We start from the raw sequence: 19,983 nt of genomic DNA, 5'->3' as shown, positions 1-19,983 counted from the left end.
TTGTTTTTCTTTTAGGTAGAACAAAAATAGATCATTATTTTAAAGGCCAAAATCAAACATGACTGTTCTTTGTTTATAACCACACATACTTCTGTTGGCAGTAAACTTTGCTCCATTCCCTTATTTGTTAATTGCTCCCATCCTCTCCATAGCCAAAGTGAAATAGCTAAGCAAAGTATGACTGGATTTAATTTAACTTATTTTCATTTGGAGTTACTATGAATATTACATTTCTTACTCTCATTGAAAGAATGCTATTTTACTTTGAATGTTAGAGTAAATGTATAACTCCTTCGTAACAGTGGGCACAAATTTAATTAATGCAATTTGTACTGGGAAAAGATGATGAAGATTCATTAGTTAACGGATGTCAGAGCAGGTGTACATAGAGCAAAAAATCTGGTATGTACAATATTTACACAGCAACACTCAATTTATTCTTTTCTCTTATATCAGCCAACTACTTTATTTTAAGAACCAAACATAAAATAAACTCAAAAGTCCAGAGAAATAGGTATAAACATGTTTTCAGTAGTGATACCAGGATCAATTTTTATTCTACAATGCAGATGGTTATTATTAATGCAAGTCAGAAAGCTGGAAAGAGTGATTTTAAGCAAGACCTATATGTTCAACAGTAATTCAAATTGAACTCTTAGGAATGAAGGGCAGTATCCAATGGGGAGCAACTGGTAACATAAATTATGGTGCGCTAGCATAAATTATTCTAGCACAATACCAACAGCATTAGCTGGCGTGCCGATTTCCCAGGGAAACTGGTGCACCAGCTAACTCTATTGATGTTGTGTTAGAGTAGTTTACACCAGCACAATGTAATGTACCATACCGATTGTGTCCCCCTGGATACTGCCCTTCATTCCCTCCCTGCACACAACATTGTGGTTCTCATAGATCAAGGGTCAGCAACTTGTGGCCTTCCAGATGTTTTGGCCTATAATTCCCATAATCCCTCCCTGGCTAGGGCTAATGGGAGCCGAAGGCCAAAATATTTGGAGAGCCAGAAGTTGTCCTCCCCTGTCACAGATACAGAGAATGTGCTGAAGACATGCACATTTTAAGCTGTCTCGAACACAAAAAGCATTTTTGCATTATGCCATTTATGTGGCACCCTCTCTGCTACAGGTGTTATGAACTGGGTTTTCCTAAGTCAAATTGGATTCTACAGCTACCTTAAATGTCCATGGGCTTCCCCAGATGCTAATTTAGTACCACATTAAACAGGTTTCAAAGGTATCTGGGGTAGCATGCCACATTGGGGACTGGAAGTGTCATTCGAGCTCTCCTATGACTACCACCTCTATGTTTAATCCAGCCAAGAAAAATGTCACTAGTGATTGAAGTGAAATCCAAAAAGCACTTGTGTGTATCAGCCCTGTGTTATAAGTAGCCACTCAGCATTTTGGCATAATTACTCATAGCTTGGGTTCATATCTATCCCCATGGCATGCTAAAAACATTTTCTAAATACATTTAGGAAAACATTTTTGAAATACCATTTTGCATTTCTGAGAAATGCACACAGATAACTTCTTTTAAAGTGAAATGGCACATGAATGGCATGTTGATTGGAGGACTACAACTTTATTGTGGAGTGATGTGTGTTTTAAACCAGCTGATGACTTACGTCTTCACCCTAAGTAGCAGATTCTCTGGAGGCAAACTGCTCAAAGGATAGAACCACCTCTCCCTCCCCCACAACACAATAGCATCAGTGCAACTTTAAACTGCCTGGCCCAGAAGCAACCTCCATCCCAGGCTGAAGAACACAGCAGGCTCCCCGCAGCTCTGGGACACCAACAGAGGCCTCTGGAGCATCTTATTTTATTTTTGGTGTGGTGCCTACTAGTTCAGAAGTGGTCCAGTTCAGCAGTACGGAAGAGCTAAAAAAAAACATAGGGGCAGGGATGGATTTAGCCACCACTTGGAGCTTGTTAGATGGTAACAAATGTGTATTGAGAAAGACGATGCAGGCTTTGGCTGGAAACTGGATGGCATATAAGATCTCTTACATCCATTGTAAGAGGATGCTATAAGATTAGTGACTGCAAAGTTTGAATTCAATGTCTGACCAATATGTCCCACTTTCCCCTTTTATCATGGACACTATATATGAAGCATGCTGTATTTACAATTAGAGGATATGTTCATTTCTTACATAGCAACATGTAGCCAATAGGTCTTACCAGAACTTCAGGGATGACAACTGCACTTAGTGGCTTGTCGTTAACAGTGGTGTCTTTAGCTAGCATATACAGCCTTTCAGCTTCAGAAAAACATGAGATTTCTAGTATGACAGCACCTATAACAAATGGTTTCAATAATATCTTCAGTTGCTCAACATGAAACACACAGGTTTATAAGTATAATAATATGATACCATTGTCCTGACACCAAAGATTATATACAATGTAACTGTATTGTATGTAACTCAACTCATAAAGTTTAAAAAGGTTCTCTCCCATAGGTCGAAGTTAACATTACAGTCTCTGGGTGGCCACAATTATATCTGGACAGCAACATGGATGCAACCATGCTAAATCTCTTTTGATGGTATCTTCTGTCTTTCCTAATAGGAGATTCTAAATAGAAGGCTCTTGACTACTTGGCACTTTTTGTGTACACCATCTTCCAGATCAATTTGTTGTCTGAGCAAAAGATAAAAGACCTGCACACCAACATGTTCTGATCTGAGAGCTCAAACAACGTCACAAACTAAGCTGAATGTGAGAGGGGAGAGCACGTGCTTAGCAACTTGAACAATGCATTTAGCATTTATGTTCCTCCAGAGAGGACAGTGGTAATATAAATTATTGAGGCAACTAGGGCAATTTCAATTAGTTTACAGCTGAAGCAACGTAGAGCTGCCATCAAAAACAGCATCCCCATATTATGTTCTCCCCCTATAATATGTAGGCATACTTCCTCATTTTGTAAAATAATCATACAAAATGCCTGCCATGATAAGCATGGTTAGTCACAACACACGCATTTCCCAGAAGGCCAAGTGGTAAGGCAAAAAAAAAAAAGTAACTTGCCCCAAAACCTAGGTACAAGGCCAAAGTTTCAAAACACAGAACCACTATTTTGAACCCACCGTTTTCTGCTCCAACACTCATTTTACAGAAGGCAAACCATTGAGGCTCAGAGATGTGGGGCCCAGAGGCATTCTTGGACTTAGAGATGGTGCTGGAGGCTGATACTTTGTAGCATTAAATATATTTTTTAATTTAAAAGAAACTTTAAAATAAAATAAAAATCAGGAGGGACAGGAAGCTCAGAGAGCATCAAGGGAGGTGTCCACGGGCATCAGTTTGGAGACCCCAGGAGTAATGACTTGAACGGTAAGATCTCACCATTATTTGGAAGTGGCATGTTCCCTACCCCTGAATACTAAAACCCATTAGAGATATAATGGCAGTTAGGAGAGTCTGCACGCAAACAAAAGCAAAACCTCCAAGCTTAAGAGTTCACTTTGTACACACAGTGAACAAAGTTAGAGGAAGCACACATGCCAAAAGACCCCCCACCCCATCCCCAATCTCACCACACATGGAGTAGAAGGACATATAACACCCAAACAGCCCCAAGGATGGTACTTCATAACCAAACACTGTTTATCCAGTCAAACTCCAGTTAAAACATTATATTCTTACCTTGAGATGAATATACGTGACTCACAGAAACTAAATTTGCTGTAAAAGTTGAAAAAGCAAAATGTTTCCAAATGTAACCTTAAAATGTTTATTTTTTCTAAATGAAAACAAATTGTACATTATCTAAATAAAGCTTAGCAAGTTAATACCGTTCTCATTTTACACATATTTTAAGAGAACAGTCTTGTTTATTTGAAGATGTGTGAAAAGTATACACAAATTACCCATGGATTTTAAACTAAACGCTTCAGGGCAGCAAACAAGATCAACTGTTCATAGCAGAACAAAGCCAGTTCCAAATACTGCTGATGGAATATATTAACTAGAGCAATAAACACAAATTGCAGATAAGCTACCTATTAATCTTAATTTAAGTTGCTATAAGCAAACACTGCATGGGTGGGAATCCAAAGGGCTGCAAGCACAGCTCCACGTGTGCAGCAGGGCTTCTGAGGACCACCCCCTACTGTGGCCAGTTTTTAAAGAGTGATAATGGGGGGAGGGACACAAGACACACAAATCCTCTGTATAATGATGAGCCCCCCACATGATCCCCTATAGGTAGTTCACCAGACCCATGCATTTCCACTTCCCCCTCACTGCTGGAAACAGAAACAGCCCCACTGAGCTGATAATCAAACCTGTATTTATAAAGGCATATACCTCTTTCAAGAGATTTAAACCCACATCAATGGGATTTTTTTTGCTTTGTTTTATTAATTAATTCCCCCTGAAAATTATCATTATTAAAAGGATATTTTCATATAAAATAATATTAAAAACCAAATATATAATGACTATCAATTATTACAAAGGAAGAAGAAATGTAAAAGACATAATTGAAGGGCAGAACAGGTGCATGTATGGGGCATCACTTCTAATTAAATAATGACCTCTTGCTGTAACACAGCCTAGAAGTAGCACCATCTTTTGATAAACATGGAAGGGTATTAAAAATTATGGACTATATATATATTTTAGAAATAAAAGCTTCACAAAGCTTAGTTTGAGAATGACAATCACCATCTTACTGCATTTCAAAATATAAAATAGCTTTTCATGTGACACAGATTCAAGTAGAGGCTGTGAGAGTACCTGACTTACTTTTGATGGTTAATTCATCTTTGAGGATGTTTGTGTACTCTTCAGTAGAGAGATGAGGTGGCAGACCACCAACAAACAAATGTACCTGTACAGTTGATATATTGTTTTCGACAATGTAAAATCTTGTTTGATTCATCTGACGTAGTGAAGTCTGTGCAAGAGAAAAGAAAGCTGAAAATTAATCACATTATAAATGCACCGCATACAAAGAGAAGGTTAAGCAGAAACGATTGCCAGCTACCAGAAACAGTTACTAAGCCTGCCTACGTAAGCAAAGTTCTCATACAGAGAGTGTTCCTTTTGTTTGGAAATTGCTCATTTGTTCTCATTCTGTGCTGCATGCTAGCAAAAGCTCGAGGAGGTAAAAATAAAGGGCTATCAAAGTGCCATGGTTATGAGTAGTCTCCCAAATAATTCTAGATTATGCGTCACGGAATTCCAAACTCCATGCCAAGAATATACTGTTCAAGTACATATGCATATCTTTATTTTGTACAGTTTAGTCAGCTTCCTAAAAGATGCTGTCCCCCAGATAATGTGGAATATGTGGGGATGATTGTGCAGTGGAAGAAGTTAAGAGGGAAATGATGTTTGGGGTGGCTGTAGCAGAGCGAAAGATCCTACCAGTCAAGGGGGAAGGATAGAGATCCACCTAAGCCTATGGCCACCAGGATATGCGCCACTTACCATTCTCCTGATGGTGAATTTTCTAATAACATTCACAAAGTAAGTCCACAGAGAGGTTTTAACCATGGGGGAAACTATTCTTTAAAAAGAAAGTTCCCAGAGCTCCCTCCTCATCCATACATTTAAGGACATAAGAGCTGTGCGGATCAGACCAGAGGCCGATATAGTACAGCATCCTGTTTGCACAGGGGTCAAACAGATGCTTATGGGAAGTCCATAATACAATACCACCCACCATCACCACCTCTGCTTTCTTGAGGGCTCCCACCTTCCCACATCCACAGAGCCTTCCTGTAAAGCAGACATGTCTAATCCTTCCTGACCACCTTCGCTGAGATGGGAGCCAGGCATGAGCTTCCTGGAGAGGTTGGATTCAGAAAGTTCCCCTTATGTGCCCACATCAAGCTTTGCTCGGCCCCCAGAACACAAAAAATTAAAGAAGCTGAGGGATGTGTGATAGGAAGGTGCACAGCATCATCAACATCCCAGAATGGATATGCCATAGCAAGACACACATACAAACACTTGTTTTTAGTTTTTGCTAGCAGAAATGAAAGAAATTCAGCTGGGATATAGGTTTTTTTTCTCCCCTCTTGCAAGACAGGAACAGAATAAATAAACAAAAACAGAAAAGTGAAGTACTGAGCCATCATGAGCAGCACTGGCCCTATCCTTGCCCAAAGCATAGGGTGAAGAGAGGACTGAGGAAACTTGAGAAACAGCTGCCTTTGGCTGCTTTAGGATTTGTGGCTGCTACAGCTGCTGGTAACAATAAGCTAGAATTAGCAGAGAATTCTAGCTTATTGTTCATGAGTAGTGGGCTGGTGCATGCCACCCAATTGCTCCTGCTTGGCTCATCCCCCTAGCAGGAGCAGTTGGACTAGCTAGAAACTCACCAGGAAGCAAAATCTTAGCATTACATCTGAACTGGGAGATCTTGGTTTGTCACCCCACTAACAAGTCAAAGTTTGAAATCAGGGTTTGTAGTTGGTTTCCAATTTCTGTCTTGTTAAGGGAGCAACAAGCCAGGAGTCCCAGTTCAGATGCAACACAAAGCTTTTGCTTCCTGGTGAGTTTAGCCACTCCTGCTGGTGGAAGGAGCCAAGTGGGAGAAATCAGGCTACATGCATTAGCGCGCTGTCCGTGAACAATTAGCCCCAATTCTCCACAATTCTGGCTTATCATTACATGCAATCACAGCCACTGTATAAACATTTCTTCTCTTCAGTTTAATAAAAGCCCAGTGATGACATGAGTGGAAACAACGTTCAGTAAAAAGTTCAGGAGTACGAAAAAGTATATTGTAGTGTTTCCTTATTTGTTTACCTTTCTTATGTCTTGAAATCTACTGAGAATCAATTCATGATCATCCAGTACCATCCGCTGAACTATGGAAAATAAAAACAATTCTTACGTGGTTCTTTTTTAATTAAAAACTATTATGGAATTTATTAACACATTCAGAATTTCCAGTATGGATAATTACTTTATCCAGTTAAATTTAATCTACTAAATAGTAAGTGAAATCACAGAAATGACACTTTAAAAAGAATTAAGCCTAAAGCCTCCAAGGTCTTCAAACTGAAACTTAACATTCAGGCTTCTGAAAACAAGCAACAACATTAAATTGCAGTGACTTCCAGCGGCAAAAGAAACTACCGAAGACTCACCTTGCTTGGAGCCCATGAGTACCTCCACCAATCTGAAGTTCTGGAAGCATTCCAACTGTCAAAAGATAGACATATTCAAATAGGTTTCTAGTAAGTTGTAACCTTTTTAACTTTGAGGCTTTTATGTCTTTTTAAAAAAATCAAAGAAGTATTAATAAACAGAAATAAGACTATAGCTTATATCTGATCTTCCTTTTGATATCTGATCTTCCTGTTGCACTGCAGCTCTCCCACCCTAAGACACTGAACATCCTACATTGTACAGCCCGTAAAGTAACATCAAATGGTGAGGTTCAATTAGATGCTGAAGCACTTGTTTCCTCATTTACTGCACTACTGCTGGAATATTAAGATATTGCTTATGTTGTGGGGAAGGGGTGGGGCTCAGTGCACATAGTTCAGTCACCAATGAGCTACCCTACAGGAGTGGGTTTTAGTTTGCATGAATGTATCTCCTTGGCCCGGCTAGTTTCAACAAGATGGATTTACAAGTTCACAAGCGTCATCTGTTAAGAGGTGATTCTGAATTTAGGTAACACAATACAGAAGCAAGCCAGAAGCAAAATGAGGAAGCATGAGCAGTCTCCCACTCAGGCTCTTCTTCAGGCTTGAATTGATTACTCTTAAGTAAGCTATCCTCGCTTGAGCCCTCAGAGCAGCACATGTCACAATGGGTGAGTTCACACAATCATGGAGAGAAAATAAGCCACAGTGGCTTACTTTCCCTCCCTCCCTGTGCAGGCCGCCAGTCACCTAATTAGCATAATGACCCTTGCTGGGCGTGGGCTGCCATGACTTCCAAACCTGTTGAGGGTGGGTGGCTGGAGTGGCTTATAAACCACCCAGAAAACCATTGTTTGTTCTATGGTTTCAGGGTGGTTTGCAACCCACACCCAGAGAGGGTAAGTACACTAATTAGGTGGATTGTGACCGGCACACGCAGTGAGGGAGAATAAGCCACTATGGCTCATTCTCTCTCCGTGATCATGCGAACCTGGTCAATCCCAGCAAAGGAAGGGATACGTGTGTATATTGGTGTCAAGACTCCCTCCTGCTAGCCCGATTCTTCGGTACAGCACAAACTCTCCCCATCCTCCATGTGTATTTGTGGGTGGGTGGAAGAAGACAGCATGAACAGCACTACCTCATTTAGTTCAGCCTCATTTTAGTCTAGGACAGCTGACTCAAGATATATGCCACCTAAACTGGACCCTCACGTGCCTTATCCTGATCTCCCATGCTAGAAATTAGATAGGAAAGCAGGGCTAGATACCAATTCTGATCTCTTTCAGAATGGGAGCTCAGCCCTTACAACCTCCTGCCAACCATCAGGAGAATGTAAAAGCAGAAACTGAGCAAGCTCCAATCCTATGAGATCTCCTGCATGATAGGAGCCTATCCCCAGCACATCCCCAGCTTCCTTTGGGGGGGGGGGGAGACAGGAGCTGTAGGGGACTGACCACTGATCCTGTTAAATCCCCCCAGAAGACTACTGCTTATCTTGTTCCCATTCCTCCTCCCCATTCTTCCACTTCCTCTAACAGGAGAAGCCAACAGCTATAGAGGAAAAAGCCATTCCGGCTGGGCTGACTGGAGTACTTGAAGCAGATGAACTCCTATTTGAAAAATCTAGTTGGACCCACAATAGAACTCCCTTGCCCCTTTTCTGTGTCATTTGTTTAACCTTTGTACCACAGAATGCCTGTGGTACTCTGATTTGAATAATATCGTTAAATACAAACCAAAGCAGGGAAAAACCGAAAACAAAATCATCCATTTGATGTCATTTACCTGGCATCCAAGCAGTGGTAGAACTTCTTTAATTACCATCTGGGTAGTGCTTTCTTTCTTTATTCTTATTGAGACACAGGCCATTCCAACCCTGGAAATGGGAAAGGGGAAATAAATCATTTATGCAAGGAGGGTAGGGTCAGAGGAACATCTACAGGGCAGGAAGGGCCTTGAACCTTCCAGCACCCAGCATTCACTTCTTCACAGGAACTTTCCTTCCAACCAGGCTCACATCCTGTGTCAAATCCTAGCTGAAGGAGAAGTGACATCAAGGGGACCGACTACAGGGAGATAAGCCAAGAGCAAAGGGAGTTTAGTGCCCATTTCACCCCTTTTGCTCTTAAAATTAGAGCTCCCCAGCCACCAACCCTCCCACTTTCTATGCAGTTGGGACAGACCTGGGTTTAAACTCATGGATTTGCCACCATCATCTGTAGTTTAGCCTGCCAATTCCTGTTCTTTAGCTGGACCATAATAATAATTTAGGAGAAAGTTAAAGGTTAAGGTTACACCCCATTTAATAAACTCTGCCTTGACACTGTCAAATGTGTAAGAATCACTGTCTGATCATGTATGAAAGGGAAAAAGGAGCACAACACTTTTTACAAAAGTCCCAATTCCATTGTCTACTGCAGAGATGGGGAACCTCTGGCCCATTGGCATTTCCCATCCAGCCTGCCAACTTCACTCCCCATCCCGCCTAGTGGTCAGCCTAGATAAAGGCTTTCTGACAACAGAAAGGCATTCCCTTTCTCCATGCAGGGAGGGGCAGGGAGTAATCACCTCCATGCCTATCATAACGGATGAAGGGACTTTGATGACATCAGGGGTGAGGTCCACTCTTTATCATCATCCATTCCCTGGGAGGTACCAGGGGGCAAACTGGCCCCTGGGGCCAGAACAATTCTCCACCTCCACCCCACCCTGGTCTACCTCTGAGCTGGTAAACAAACAGATTCGGAATACCAAGACATGACTCTGAATATTTTACTTAAATTTGAAAATGGATTGAATCAACACTGGTTTAAGGGCGCAATCCTATGGGTTGTGCCTTGGATACTCACAAGCCCCTGAACTCAGCTTACGAGTATCCTATGCAGAGAGGGAAGTGCCTTGTGCCTCCTGCTCTGCATTTAAGCTAGCCGGGCATTTTTGCCCAGCTAGTGGAAGCTTCAAGGACAGGGAGGGAAGGAGGCTGGGGCAGCCACAGGATTTCTTGTATGGCTGCGGCCCTGGTCTCCTCCCTTCCCTCCCCCAGGAACATCCTCTTTTCCCCATCTCTGCGCTCTGTTTTCTAAGTGCGGAGAGGTAGCAAGCGCAGTTCCTTCCACACTGGCTATGAGGGAGAGGGGTGGGGAATGCGGTTTCCTGGCTCCGAGGTTGGAGCCCTATTTCCCAAAGTGTTATAGTTCTTCATAGATGAACACCATATGCCAACGTCATAATAAACTACATGTTATGGATGTGGTCCCCCAAAATTGTATGCTTTTATATCCTTTAAAACTGTCCAACAAATAAAAGTTGCAGTAAGTTCATTCTGAAGTTCAGAAATTTAATATAAATCCAAACATTTGAGTCAAAAGCTTTGAGAAAAAGACTAAAGTCTCATATGGCCTAAACTGGTAAAACTGAAAGCTGCCATTAGTCACAATTCTCCATAGGTGCAGCATGGTGATAGTTTGGATGTGTTTTAATACTTTTGTAAGTTACTTTGAGTTTGTTTATAAAGAAAAACAGGGTAGATTGTTAAAAATAAATAACCTCTTATTTTCTTAATATATGCCTAAGGCTGTACACGTTACTCCTGTTATTTATGTCATGGTTTCACATATTTGGAATTTAGTGAGAAAACACCACTCACTTCAGCCAAGCTGGATAAATTTTTATGATTTCACTGTCCCTAGATTTCGCTCTGATGATCCAAGCTTCGGGAACAGCCTCTCGGAATACAGACCCAGAGTGAGTCTCTTCTGTTGTATCATTCCTATTAATGATGTCATCACAAAACAAGGCCTGTTGAGTGAATGTCTGAAGTTCATAATCTTGTTGATCATCATTGATGTAGTATGCCCTCAGTGCAGCCTCCTACAAGAGCAAATAAAAAAATAGTAAGTAACCTTGCTTTTAAAAAGACCACATAGATATTCTTTACTGGAAAGGAGATATGACCCTGATGTACACGATGGACAGTATAATCAATCAGGGTGCTGGTCAGCAATTACCTTTGCCTGGAGGACTATTTTGACAAGAGGGAGGAGTGAGAGACCAAAAGCTCTACTTCGACTCCTTAAACGTGACCTACTGGCAAGTATTGTTACCATATATTACTTAGCATGTACCACTTTATCTAATCACCTTTGTCTCTATGCTGGCAACTGGGGGTCAGACAAAACCCCTCAGAATTTAGCACTGGGGGGCCTCCAGCTGCTGACCCCTGAACAGGGGCAAGTCAAAGCCCACAACAACAAATAGTACTACTATGCAAAACAATAGATATTAAAGAAGTCACTATTTCTTTAAAGCTAAGAAAAAAAGATAGCACAGATGCCCCAGAAACGATGAGTTCCATTCTTTGACTGTGTTCAGATGATCACAGCAGAGGAAGAAGGTGTCGTGGCTGCTCCACCCACCCCTGTGTGTGCCCTGCATGTGACCACCATTTCCATTATTCCTCACACTGCAGCACAGATTGGTGTGTCGTCTGAACCCAGCACATGGTGCAGCGGGGGGATCATACCCACCCTACAACCTCTATTGCACCTTGTGGCTTGTAAGGTGGGTACGACGCCCCCCCATCCCCACACGCCGGCTTCAGTTGACACACCAACCAGCGCTGCAGCATGGGGAATAACGCAAATGGTGGCCGTGCATGTGGCACACACAGGGCGAGGGAAACAGCCATGATGGCTTCATCGCCCACTGTGCTCGTCCGAACCTGGCCTTTCACTCTCAGTCCAAGAAAAAGGACAGAGTCCTCCAGAAGAACAGTTATGATCCAACATGGCAATTCTTGTGTTCGCACGAACTGCTACTACAGTAAGTCCTATTTCAATTACATTAATGCTTATTGTTTTGGAATAAAACATTAATAGAACTAGGTTCAAATGATCAGCCTCATATACAGAGGCAGTTAACAGTTTTCAGTATTTCCATTTTGGGATACATAGAATTCAGCATAGATCATGGACATTCTTACCACAACTTCTTCATTTTTTGCAATCCTCGGAACTGTAATAAGCCGATACTGATTGCGTTTTACTGCATCATTCCCATCGTATATTTTTAATATTTGTTTGCCTAGAAGAAAAATTATGTTTTTACATCTAATAAAAGAAATAAAATAAAATAGAATACTGTGTGCATCCAAACTGTGAAGACATTTTAAGGTAGTTTTGAGTTGCATCTTCTCTAGATCTCGATTCTATTTCCATTCCTTACACTGATGTGGAGAAACTTTAACATAACAAAGTTTCTCAGGTTCCAACCATACCTTGCTTTATTTCTATGAAAGTGAAGTCTGAGATGCAATTTAAAACCATTTCCCCCTTCACCCTACTGTCAATTTTATTTATTTTTCCTTAGTGTTACCAGGTCAACATCCTCAGAAATATGGTTGTCAGCTTTTGATTCCAAAACTGCTGGCCTCCTGGGGGGGCTAGGAGCAAGTATTGGAGTTGATCAGTTTTTCAGTCCCCAGCACTGGTTACCTGAGAGACCATAGCTTTACCAACATTTCAGACCAACATTTTGGCAACCCTCATCAGAAATAAGACTTTACTTTCAAAACAAATACCACACTACTGAAAACCCATACTAGAAAAAATTCCCCCAAATCTGGATATGCATAAGAAATGTACCCTACAAGGGAACAAGCTGCTTCTGCACTCAAAGCAAGCATATGAGCTTCTTGTTCCCCAGAATGGGCAAAGTGGCTCCCTTCTTCTGGGGCTGAGGATGTAGAACTATCAACAGGAAGCTGATGATAGCAGGTAGCTAGAGGGCCTAGAAAGGTCATTATTTATTTTATTTATTTATTTCATTTCTATACCGCCCAATAGCCGAAGCTCTCTGGGCGGTTCACAAAAATTAAAACCAAACAACACACAATAAAACAATTTAAAATATATAGAACATTAAAACCACAATATAACAATACAAACACAATAAAACCTAGCAGCAGTGCAAGAGTTTAAAATACAGATTTAAAACAACAAAGATAAAAATTTAGAAAGCTAAAATGCTAAAATGCCTGGGAAAATAAAAAGGTCTTCACCTGGCGCCGAAAGGAATACAATGTAGGCGCCAGGCGAACCTCACTAGGGAGCTCATTCCAGAGCCGGGGTGCCACAGCAGAAAAAGCCCTCCTCCTAGTAGCCACCTGCCTCACTTCCTTTGGCAGGGGCTCACGGAGAAGGGCCACTGAGGATGATCTTAAGGTCCGGGCAGGCACATATGGGAGGAGGTGATCCTTCAGGTAACCTGGCCCCAAGCCGTTAAGGGCTTTGAATGTTAACACCAGCACTTTGAATCGGGCCCGGAAATGGACTGGCAGCCAGTGCATTTACAAAGTAATGACCGTTTTCAAAGGCAGCCCCACGTATAACGCATTGCAGTAATCCAGACAAGAAGTTATCAGAGCATGGATAACTGTAGCTAGGCTATCTCTGTCCAGATAAGGGCGTAGTTGGTATACCAGCCTAAGCTGATAAAAAGTGCTCCGTGCCACTGAGTTCACCTGTGCCTCAAGTGACAGTTCTGGATCCAAGAGCACCCCCAAACTACGAACCTGATCCTTTAGGGGGAGTGCAACCCCCTCCAGAACAGGTTGAATATCACCTAGCCGGGCAGACGAACCACCCACTAACAGTACCTCCGTCTTTTCTGGATTGAGTTTCAGTTTATTAGCCCTCATCCAGTCCATTACCGTGCCCAGGCACTGATTCAGAACAGCCACTGCCTCACCTGGTTTTGATGAGAAAGAGAGGTAGAGCTGGGTGTCATCTGCATATTGACGGCACCTCAGCCCACACCTCCGGATAACCTCCCCCAGCGGTTTCATGTAGATGTTAAACAGCATGGGGGATAAAACAGAGCCCTGTGGAACCCCATGGCATAATTGCCATGGCACAGAGCAATAATCCCCCAGCACCACCTTCTGGAATCGGCCATCCAAGTAGGAGCGGAACCACTGTAGTGCAGTGCCTCCAACTCCTAACCCAGACAACCTATCCAGAAGGATACCATGGTCGATGGTATCGAAAGCCGCTGAGAAGTCCAGGAGAATCAACAGGGTCGCACTCCCCCTGTCCCTCTCCCGGCAGAGGTCATCCCACAGGGCGACCAAGGCAGTTTCCGTTCCAAAACCAGGCCTGAAGCCCGATTGAAATGGATCTAGATAATCCGTTTCATTCAAGAGTGCCTGGAGCTGTCCTACAACCACCCGCTCAAGCACCTTCCCCAGGAAGGGAATGTTGGCCACTGGCCTATAATTGTTAACATCCTCTGGGTCCAGGTTAGGCTTTTTCAGGAGTGGTCTAATTACTGCCTCTTTTAAAGCGGCAGGCACCACTCCCTCTCTCAAGGAGGAATTTACAACCTCCTGGACCCAGCCGGACAACCCCTCCTTGTTTGATTTAATAAGCCATGAAGGGCAAGGGTCAAGCACACAAGTGGTCGATCGGACTTGGCCAAGCACCTTGTCCACATCCTCAGGCCTCAATAACTGAAACTCATCCAATAAAACTGGACCAGACGGTGCTCTGAACGCCTCTACCAATGGAACTGCATTAATGGTGGTGTCCAATTCATGACGAATCTGAGCGACTTTATCCTCAAAGTGCCGTGCAAACTTGTCACAGTGTGCTACCGAGGGTTCCACCATCTCTCTCCCTGGCCCAGAATGTAACAGGCCGCGAACCACTCGGAAAAGCTCCGCTGGACGACACTGAGAAGATGCGATGCTGGTGGAAAAGAACTGTCTCTTTGCCACCCTCACCGCCACAGAGTAGGCTCGATAGTGGGCTCTTACCTGTGTTCGGTCAGACTCAGCACGAGTTTTCCTCCACCTGCATTCTAGCCGTCTCCCCTCTTGCTTCATTGCCCTCAGCTCAGGTGTATACCAAGGAGCTGGCCGGGCTCTGCTCAGAGGGAGAGGGCGCTTGGGCACGACCGTGTCAACCGCCCGAGTCATCTCTGCATTCCACAGAGCGACCTGGGCTTCTACAGGAGCACCAGCCATACCAGCAGGAAAATCCCCCAGAGCCCTCTGGAATCCATCGGAATCCATTAATCTCCGGGGGCGGACCATTTTAATAGGTCCCCCACCCTTGCAGAGGGGAAAGGCCGCCAGGAGTCTAAACCTCAGCAGGAAGTGATCTGACCATGACAAAGGGACAGATGTTAATTCCTCCACTTTCAGATCACCGTCCTCCTGCCCATTAGCTCCATAAAATATCTATAGTAAATCATAAAGCATTTAAAAAAACAAACAGATGAAAAACCTATGAAATCACCACCTTACAGTTCTTGTAGTAGTATACCTTCCTGACTGCCTTAGGACCAAGCTACACATTACAAGAAGACACGTGCCAGCAAAACTGGCCCGCATCTCCCTCCATGTCACCCTTCTAAAGTGTATTTTAAAAGGTGTCATGTTGTGACATTGTATTCACAATTCCTAGCCCCTGCAAAAGGCAGCCATTGAGACAAAGGAGGAGGAGGGGAAAAACTCATGTAACGACATCATGTGTTTTCCAGTTACACGTTTTTCTTTAATGCAGAGTTTGACCCTCAATCCATGGTTAGGTAAGCAGGAAATGACAGCAGACTATCTGATAACTTTCCTCCATCCTCTTGCAAGTAAGAGAATTGTTACATTAGTGAAATGCAGGGCACAATCCTAGTCTTATGCAGCTAAAAAGTCACTGTAAGCTTTTAATGTGCCTATAAATTTGACAAAACCAAGATGATCCCTCAACAGTCCTTACTCTGAACTCTACTTTATAGCTCACAGAACAGAACAAAGAGTTTACAGGGCAACAGAACTATGAGTACAAACAAAATTAGTCTCCAAAAAGCAATTTCACATTTTTAGGTACTAGAGAACTCTCTGAAAAAAGGGAAAACATGATTGCAAAGTTAGCCAAATTAAACAACTAAAAGCAAAAGCATATGCACCAGAAGAGTTACAGCATTCATATAAACGTTACCATAATATAGAAATTGCAATAAAAGAATTGAGCCAAGCCTTAATATTAGAATACTGGCTTTAAAAAAAGAAAAGTCTTAAGACTCAATTATGTGTGATGTTCTGTTTATTTATCTTCTGCTTCTAAATCCTTCAGGTTACATTCACAAAATATCACCAAGGTCCTAAAAATAAACATGATGATGGCTAAACGCTTGTTTTGTTAAAGTGAATACAGATTTGTAGGTGAATACAATGACTTTCTTCATACTGAAGATTTTTTTTAAAAGAGTTCCATTTCAGCTTGAAGGGTTACAGTTAATTTTAACCTTCATAAAAATAAACACAATGGCCAGACTCCAGAGAACTGTTGAAGTTGTTCCATGACCCGAAAGGGGCTTTACAGTGCAATCCTACACATGTCTATTCAGAAGTAAACCCCACTGTGCCCAACAAGGTTTACTCTGCAATAAGGGTGTTTAGGACTGCAATCCTATATCCACATACCTTGGAGCAAGCCACACTGAGTTCAATGGGACTTACCTCTGAGAAGACATGTATAGGATTGCACTGCTAGTCTGGTTTTTCCTTGAACAGCAGCCCCTTTTTGTCCTCCCACCTTGCCACAGAGCAAACTGCTTTTGAAACCTCAGGGAATTTCTAAATATGGTATATTTGAGGGGGAGGGTCAGCTGTTCAGAGTGAAAAGAGTAAAAAATGCTAGTGCATAAGCCCCGTTCCACTAGAAGCCTTGGTAGATCAGACTCCCCCAACCTGGTACCCTCCAGATGTGTGGGACTACAATTCTCAGCATTGGGGGAGGCTGCTGCAGATCAACAGACAGGCTGCTTCTCTGCGCTGACGTATTTGCCATGAGCCAGAGCCTAAACATCTTGTGCTCCTCCCTCTGGAGAGAGAAGCCAGAAAAAAACTTCCACCCTCCTACACCAACAATAACCCAATTTATATTGTCATTGTAAGCCACTTTGGGAGCTATCCTGGCTAAAAGGTGTGATGTAATAAATAAAACATGCTTTAAAAAAAAGCAGCTCCTTGGATTGTGGCCAGTGCAAAAACAATGCTATTTATTCTTTTATTGATTTTTAATTAAAATTTATTTTTATCACCTTTCCATTAAAAGAAACGCACAAAGCAGGTTACAGGCTAGCACTGGATACAGGTGTCCTGTTCCATACAGATGCTAGTGGGCTTCAGTTTTGATACAAATTCCATTATGCTTAATATTGCTGAGTCCAATTGGAGCAGAGATTTCACTTTATATTACACCCTCTGTAATATTTGAACCTAAGTATTCAATAGTGAAGAGTTAATACTTCAGAACAGCTGTACTGCAAACACTCTAAATCCTTCGCTTCAGTTCACCAGTTTGAAGATTGAGATTTTTCTCAGCTACAATAGCAAGAGACAGCTAACAGGATTTGCCAGCATATTGCTGCCTGTGCCTTATTACATTTACTGCCAGCTCTTAAAAACTGGACTGTATAATGTTTTGCACAATTTTTAAAAAGCAGAATATGTCGATAGCATAAATCCTGCTCTGAACAGATATTCTCGGTTTAGTAACAAACACTACTTACTTGAGTCTGTTGAAGACTGGGATTCTTTCAGTGATAATTGTGTTGAACTATCAACATCGTCGTCATCATCTATGAAAAGAAAAATCTTTAGATGTATACTGCACAAAATAGATGATTATTTCAAAGAAATGTTGCACTGAAATAAGTTATTCACTATATTTTATTTATTTACGACATTTATAAACCTGCTCTACATCTGAAAGATTTTCTACCCTGAATGGACTCTAAACAGACCTCAAGCTATGCAGAACTACCAGGTTTCATTCAATGACCTCATTGACCAGGCAGGTTGATTAGGGAAAAGGTGCTCTCTCAAACATTCCTCTTCTAGCAGATACATAATTGAAACTGTTAGGGATGTAAACAAACCCATGATATTTATGGCACATTCTTCACACCCTGTACCAAAAAGCCATTTAGTATATCACTGTTCCAATTTTTTTAAATCTTTCCCTGTTTATTTTTATGCAGGTGATGTATTAGCATAACTTGTGTGTTCAAATGATAGCATCTACCAACACTTTAAAAAAACTAGCTTATAATTTTGCTTCTGTGAATATGTGATGTTCATAATATTTTCAGTTTTGGTTCTGTTTCCTAATGCAAGACAGATAAAAAATATCCAAGCTCTAGGACGTAAGCTTTATTTTTAAAGGTCAAAATAAAAGGATAAGTCATACTGTAACACCAATGAGATCCTATGCCATCCAATACACAGGTTTTCTTCCAGTCAATTTTTAATTCAGTTGCAGAACTGTAATATTTTAAGTTAACTAGGATGCAGTCCACGCACACCCAACCGTTTTGATAAATTTTGTATCCTAACATTATGTTCAATTCACTTTATTTGCTTTGGCCAATGGCCAGTAACATTGTATGTTGCCACGCTGGCATCATTAAGCAATCTGAAAATCAAGATGACTTCCAATTTGACCTGGTGGCAGAGCAAAACCAGGAAGGACTGGCCAATATAGCTTACTATTTTATTTATATTTCAGGTGAGCCTTTCACAAATATGAATGATGCAAAGGGGGTATTTTAATAAAACCACAATATGGTCATTGTGAGGCCTTTGATTTAACTCACCCATTGGCAATCTACGTGTTATGTATGTTGGTACTGGGCTATGTCTGTTGAACACTGAGATACCAGAATGAAGTTCAGTATGCACATTCAGGATACAAAGATACGTTTCAAGTTTAGACTCCAGCATCCATTTTCAATGGATGTTAGGGTGTGACATCCTTCCCCATTTGAACATCATACCCCAGCTTGATTCACGTAAAATGTAATGAAATATCTTCCTTGAGAACCAAAAGGTGACAATGAAATTTTGGTCTGTATGTTTATGACATAATCCTCTAATTGGTTGAACCAGCTCAATCTCTGTGCCTATTTGAAGAGTTGGGGAGAAAGGACAGATGCTATACACACTGTAATGCAATATCTGAATCTAGGCCACTTGAACATTGTACTTTACTACATTAATTGTAAACATTAATTTTATGGGACCATTTTCAGTAAATATGGCTATTTTTTAATTCTCTCAGCATAGTAGATATATATCCCCCATAGTATCCATTTATTTCTGTGGGGTGTGCCATTATCTGCCCTGGCTTTGAAACAAAAGTAGTACATTTTCATTATAAGTACTTGTGATGTTTTGCTGCTGCTGTTATTATTAAGTAATTTTTGCAATCAAGCAAACTTTAAATAGAACATGGTACTGAGCAAAATGGTTTGTTTCTTAGCTAAGGCACATGTGGGCAGAAGATTGCGGTCCATATTTGTGATAAGCACACCGGAAATAGGAAGAACACAAAATATTTGTTTTAATATTATTGTATTAATAACAACAACAGTTGTGATAAGCACACCACATTTCCAAAAGGGGGGGGGGGGACTGCACGGCTGCCAAACTATATGCAGTATTCAAGAAGGAAATTGAACAAGTCTAAAAAAACCCATAATTTCCCCTTCATACTTTTCACAAGTAACAATTGCTTCAAAGATAAGTGAAATACTTGGGCACTTCTTCCTCAAATTCTGGTAAGGGAGGTTGTAGCTCAGAAAAAAAAAAGGGGAGTGGTGGTAGTAACAAGCCAAATTGCCATCCTGAATGGATGGAGAGGTCACTTTACCTAATTTCTGTCATTCAAGTGACAATGACTGTACTTGGTCAGAAGCCTTCGTAGGTCAGCCATGCCATAGTAATGCATATGCTTTCTGTGTACAGTTTGGAGAGATTTCTTTTGCTAAAATTATGTTTATCA

At 41.6% G+C, this 19,983-nt stretch overlaps 1 protein-coding gene across 4 annotated transcripts in view; it reads right to left on the bottom strand.

The window, feature by feature from the left end:
* The window catches only part of DGKQ (diacylglycerol kinase theta), a 90,363-nt gene that overhangs the window by 24,832 nt on the left and 45,548 nt on the right, over positions 1–19,983 (bottom strand). For 2 of the 4 annotated variants that reach the window (XR_014787849.1, XM_084834850.1), the window contains exons 7-15: positions 17,711–17,779; positions 12,123–12,223; positions 10,788–11,011; positions 8,927–9,017; positions 7,136–7,190; positions 6,792–6,853; positions 4,779–4,929; positions 3,675–3,713; positions 2,205–2,320 (exon numbers count right to left, since the gene is read on the bottom strand). Coding sequence is in view for 2 of the 4 variants with exons in the window: in XM_084834850.1 (XP_084690976.1) it covers positions 2,205–2,320; positions 3,675–3,713; positions 4,779–4,929; positions 6,792–6,853; positions 7,136–7,190; positions 8,927–9,017; positions 10,788–11,011; positions 12,123–12,223; positions 17,711–17,779 (908 nt within the window). In the remaining 2 variants the exon portion in view is untranslated. Of the gene's footprint in view, positions 1–2,204; positions 2,321–3,674; positions 3,714–4,769; positions 4,930–6,791; positions 6,854–7,135; positions 7,191–8,926; positions 9,018–10,787; positions 11,012–12,122; positions 12,224–17,710; positions 17,780–19,983 lie in introns of all 4 variants that reach the window. The other 2 variants (XR_014787848.1, XM_084834849.1) reach the window with 1 other exon arrangement.

This window comes from Heloderma suspectum, chromosome 2, assembly GCF_057233095.1.
Source record: "Heloderma suspectum isolate Gila_16-S chromosome 2, 16-S_ref, whole genome shotgun sequence".
Taxonomy (NCBI): domain Eukaryota; kingdom Metazoa; phylum Chordata; class Lepidosauria; order Squamata; family Helodermatidae; genus Heloderma; species Heloderma suspectum.
This window is presented reverse-complemented; position numbering and strand designations above follow the sequence as displayed.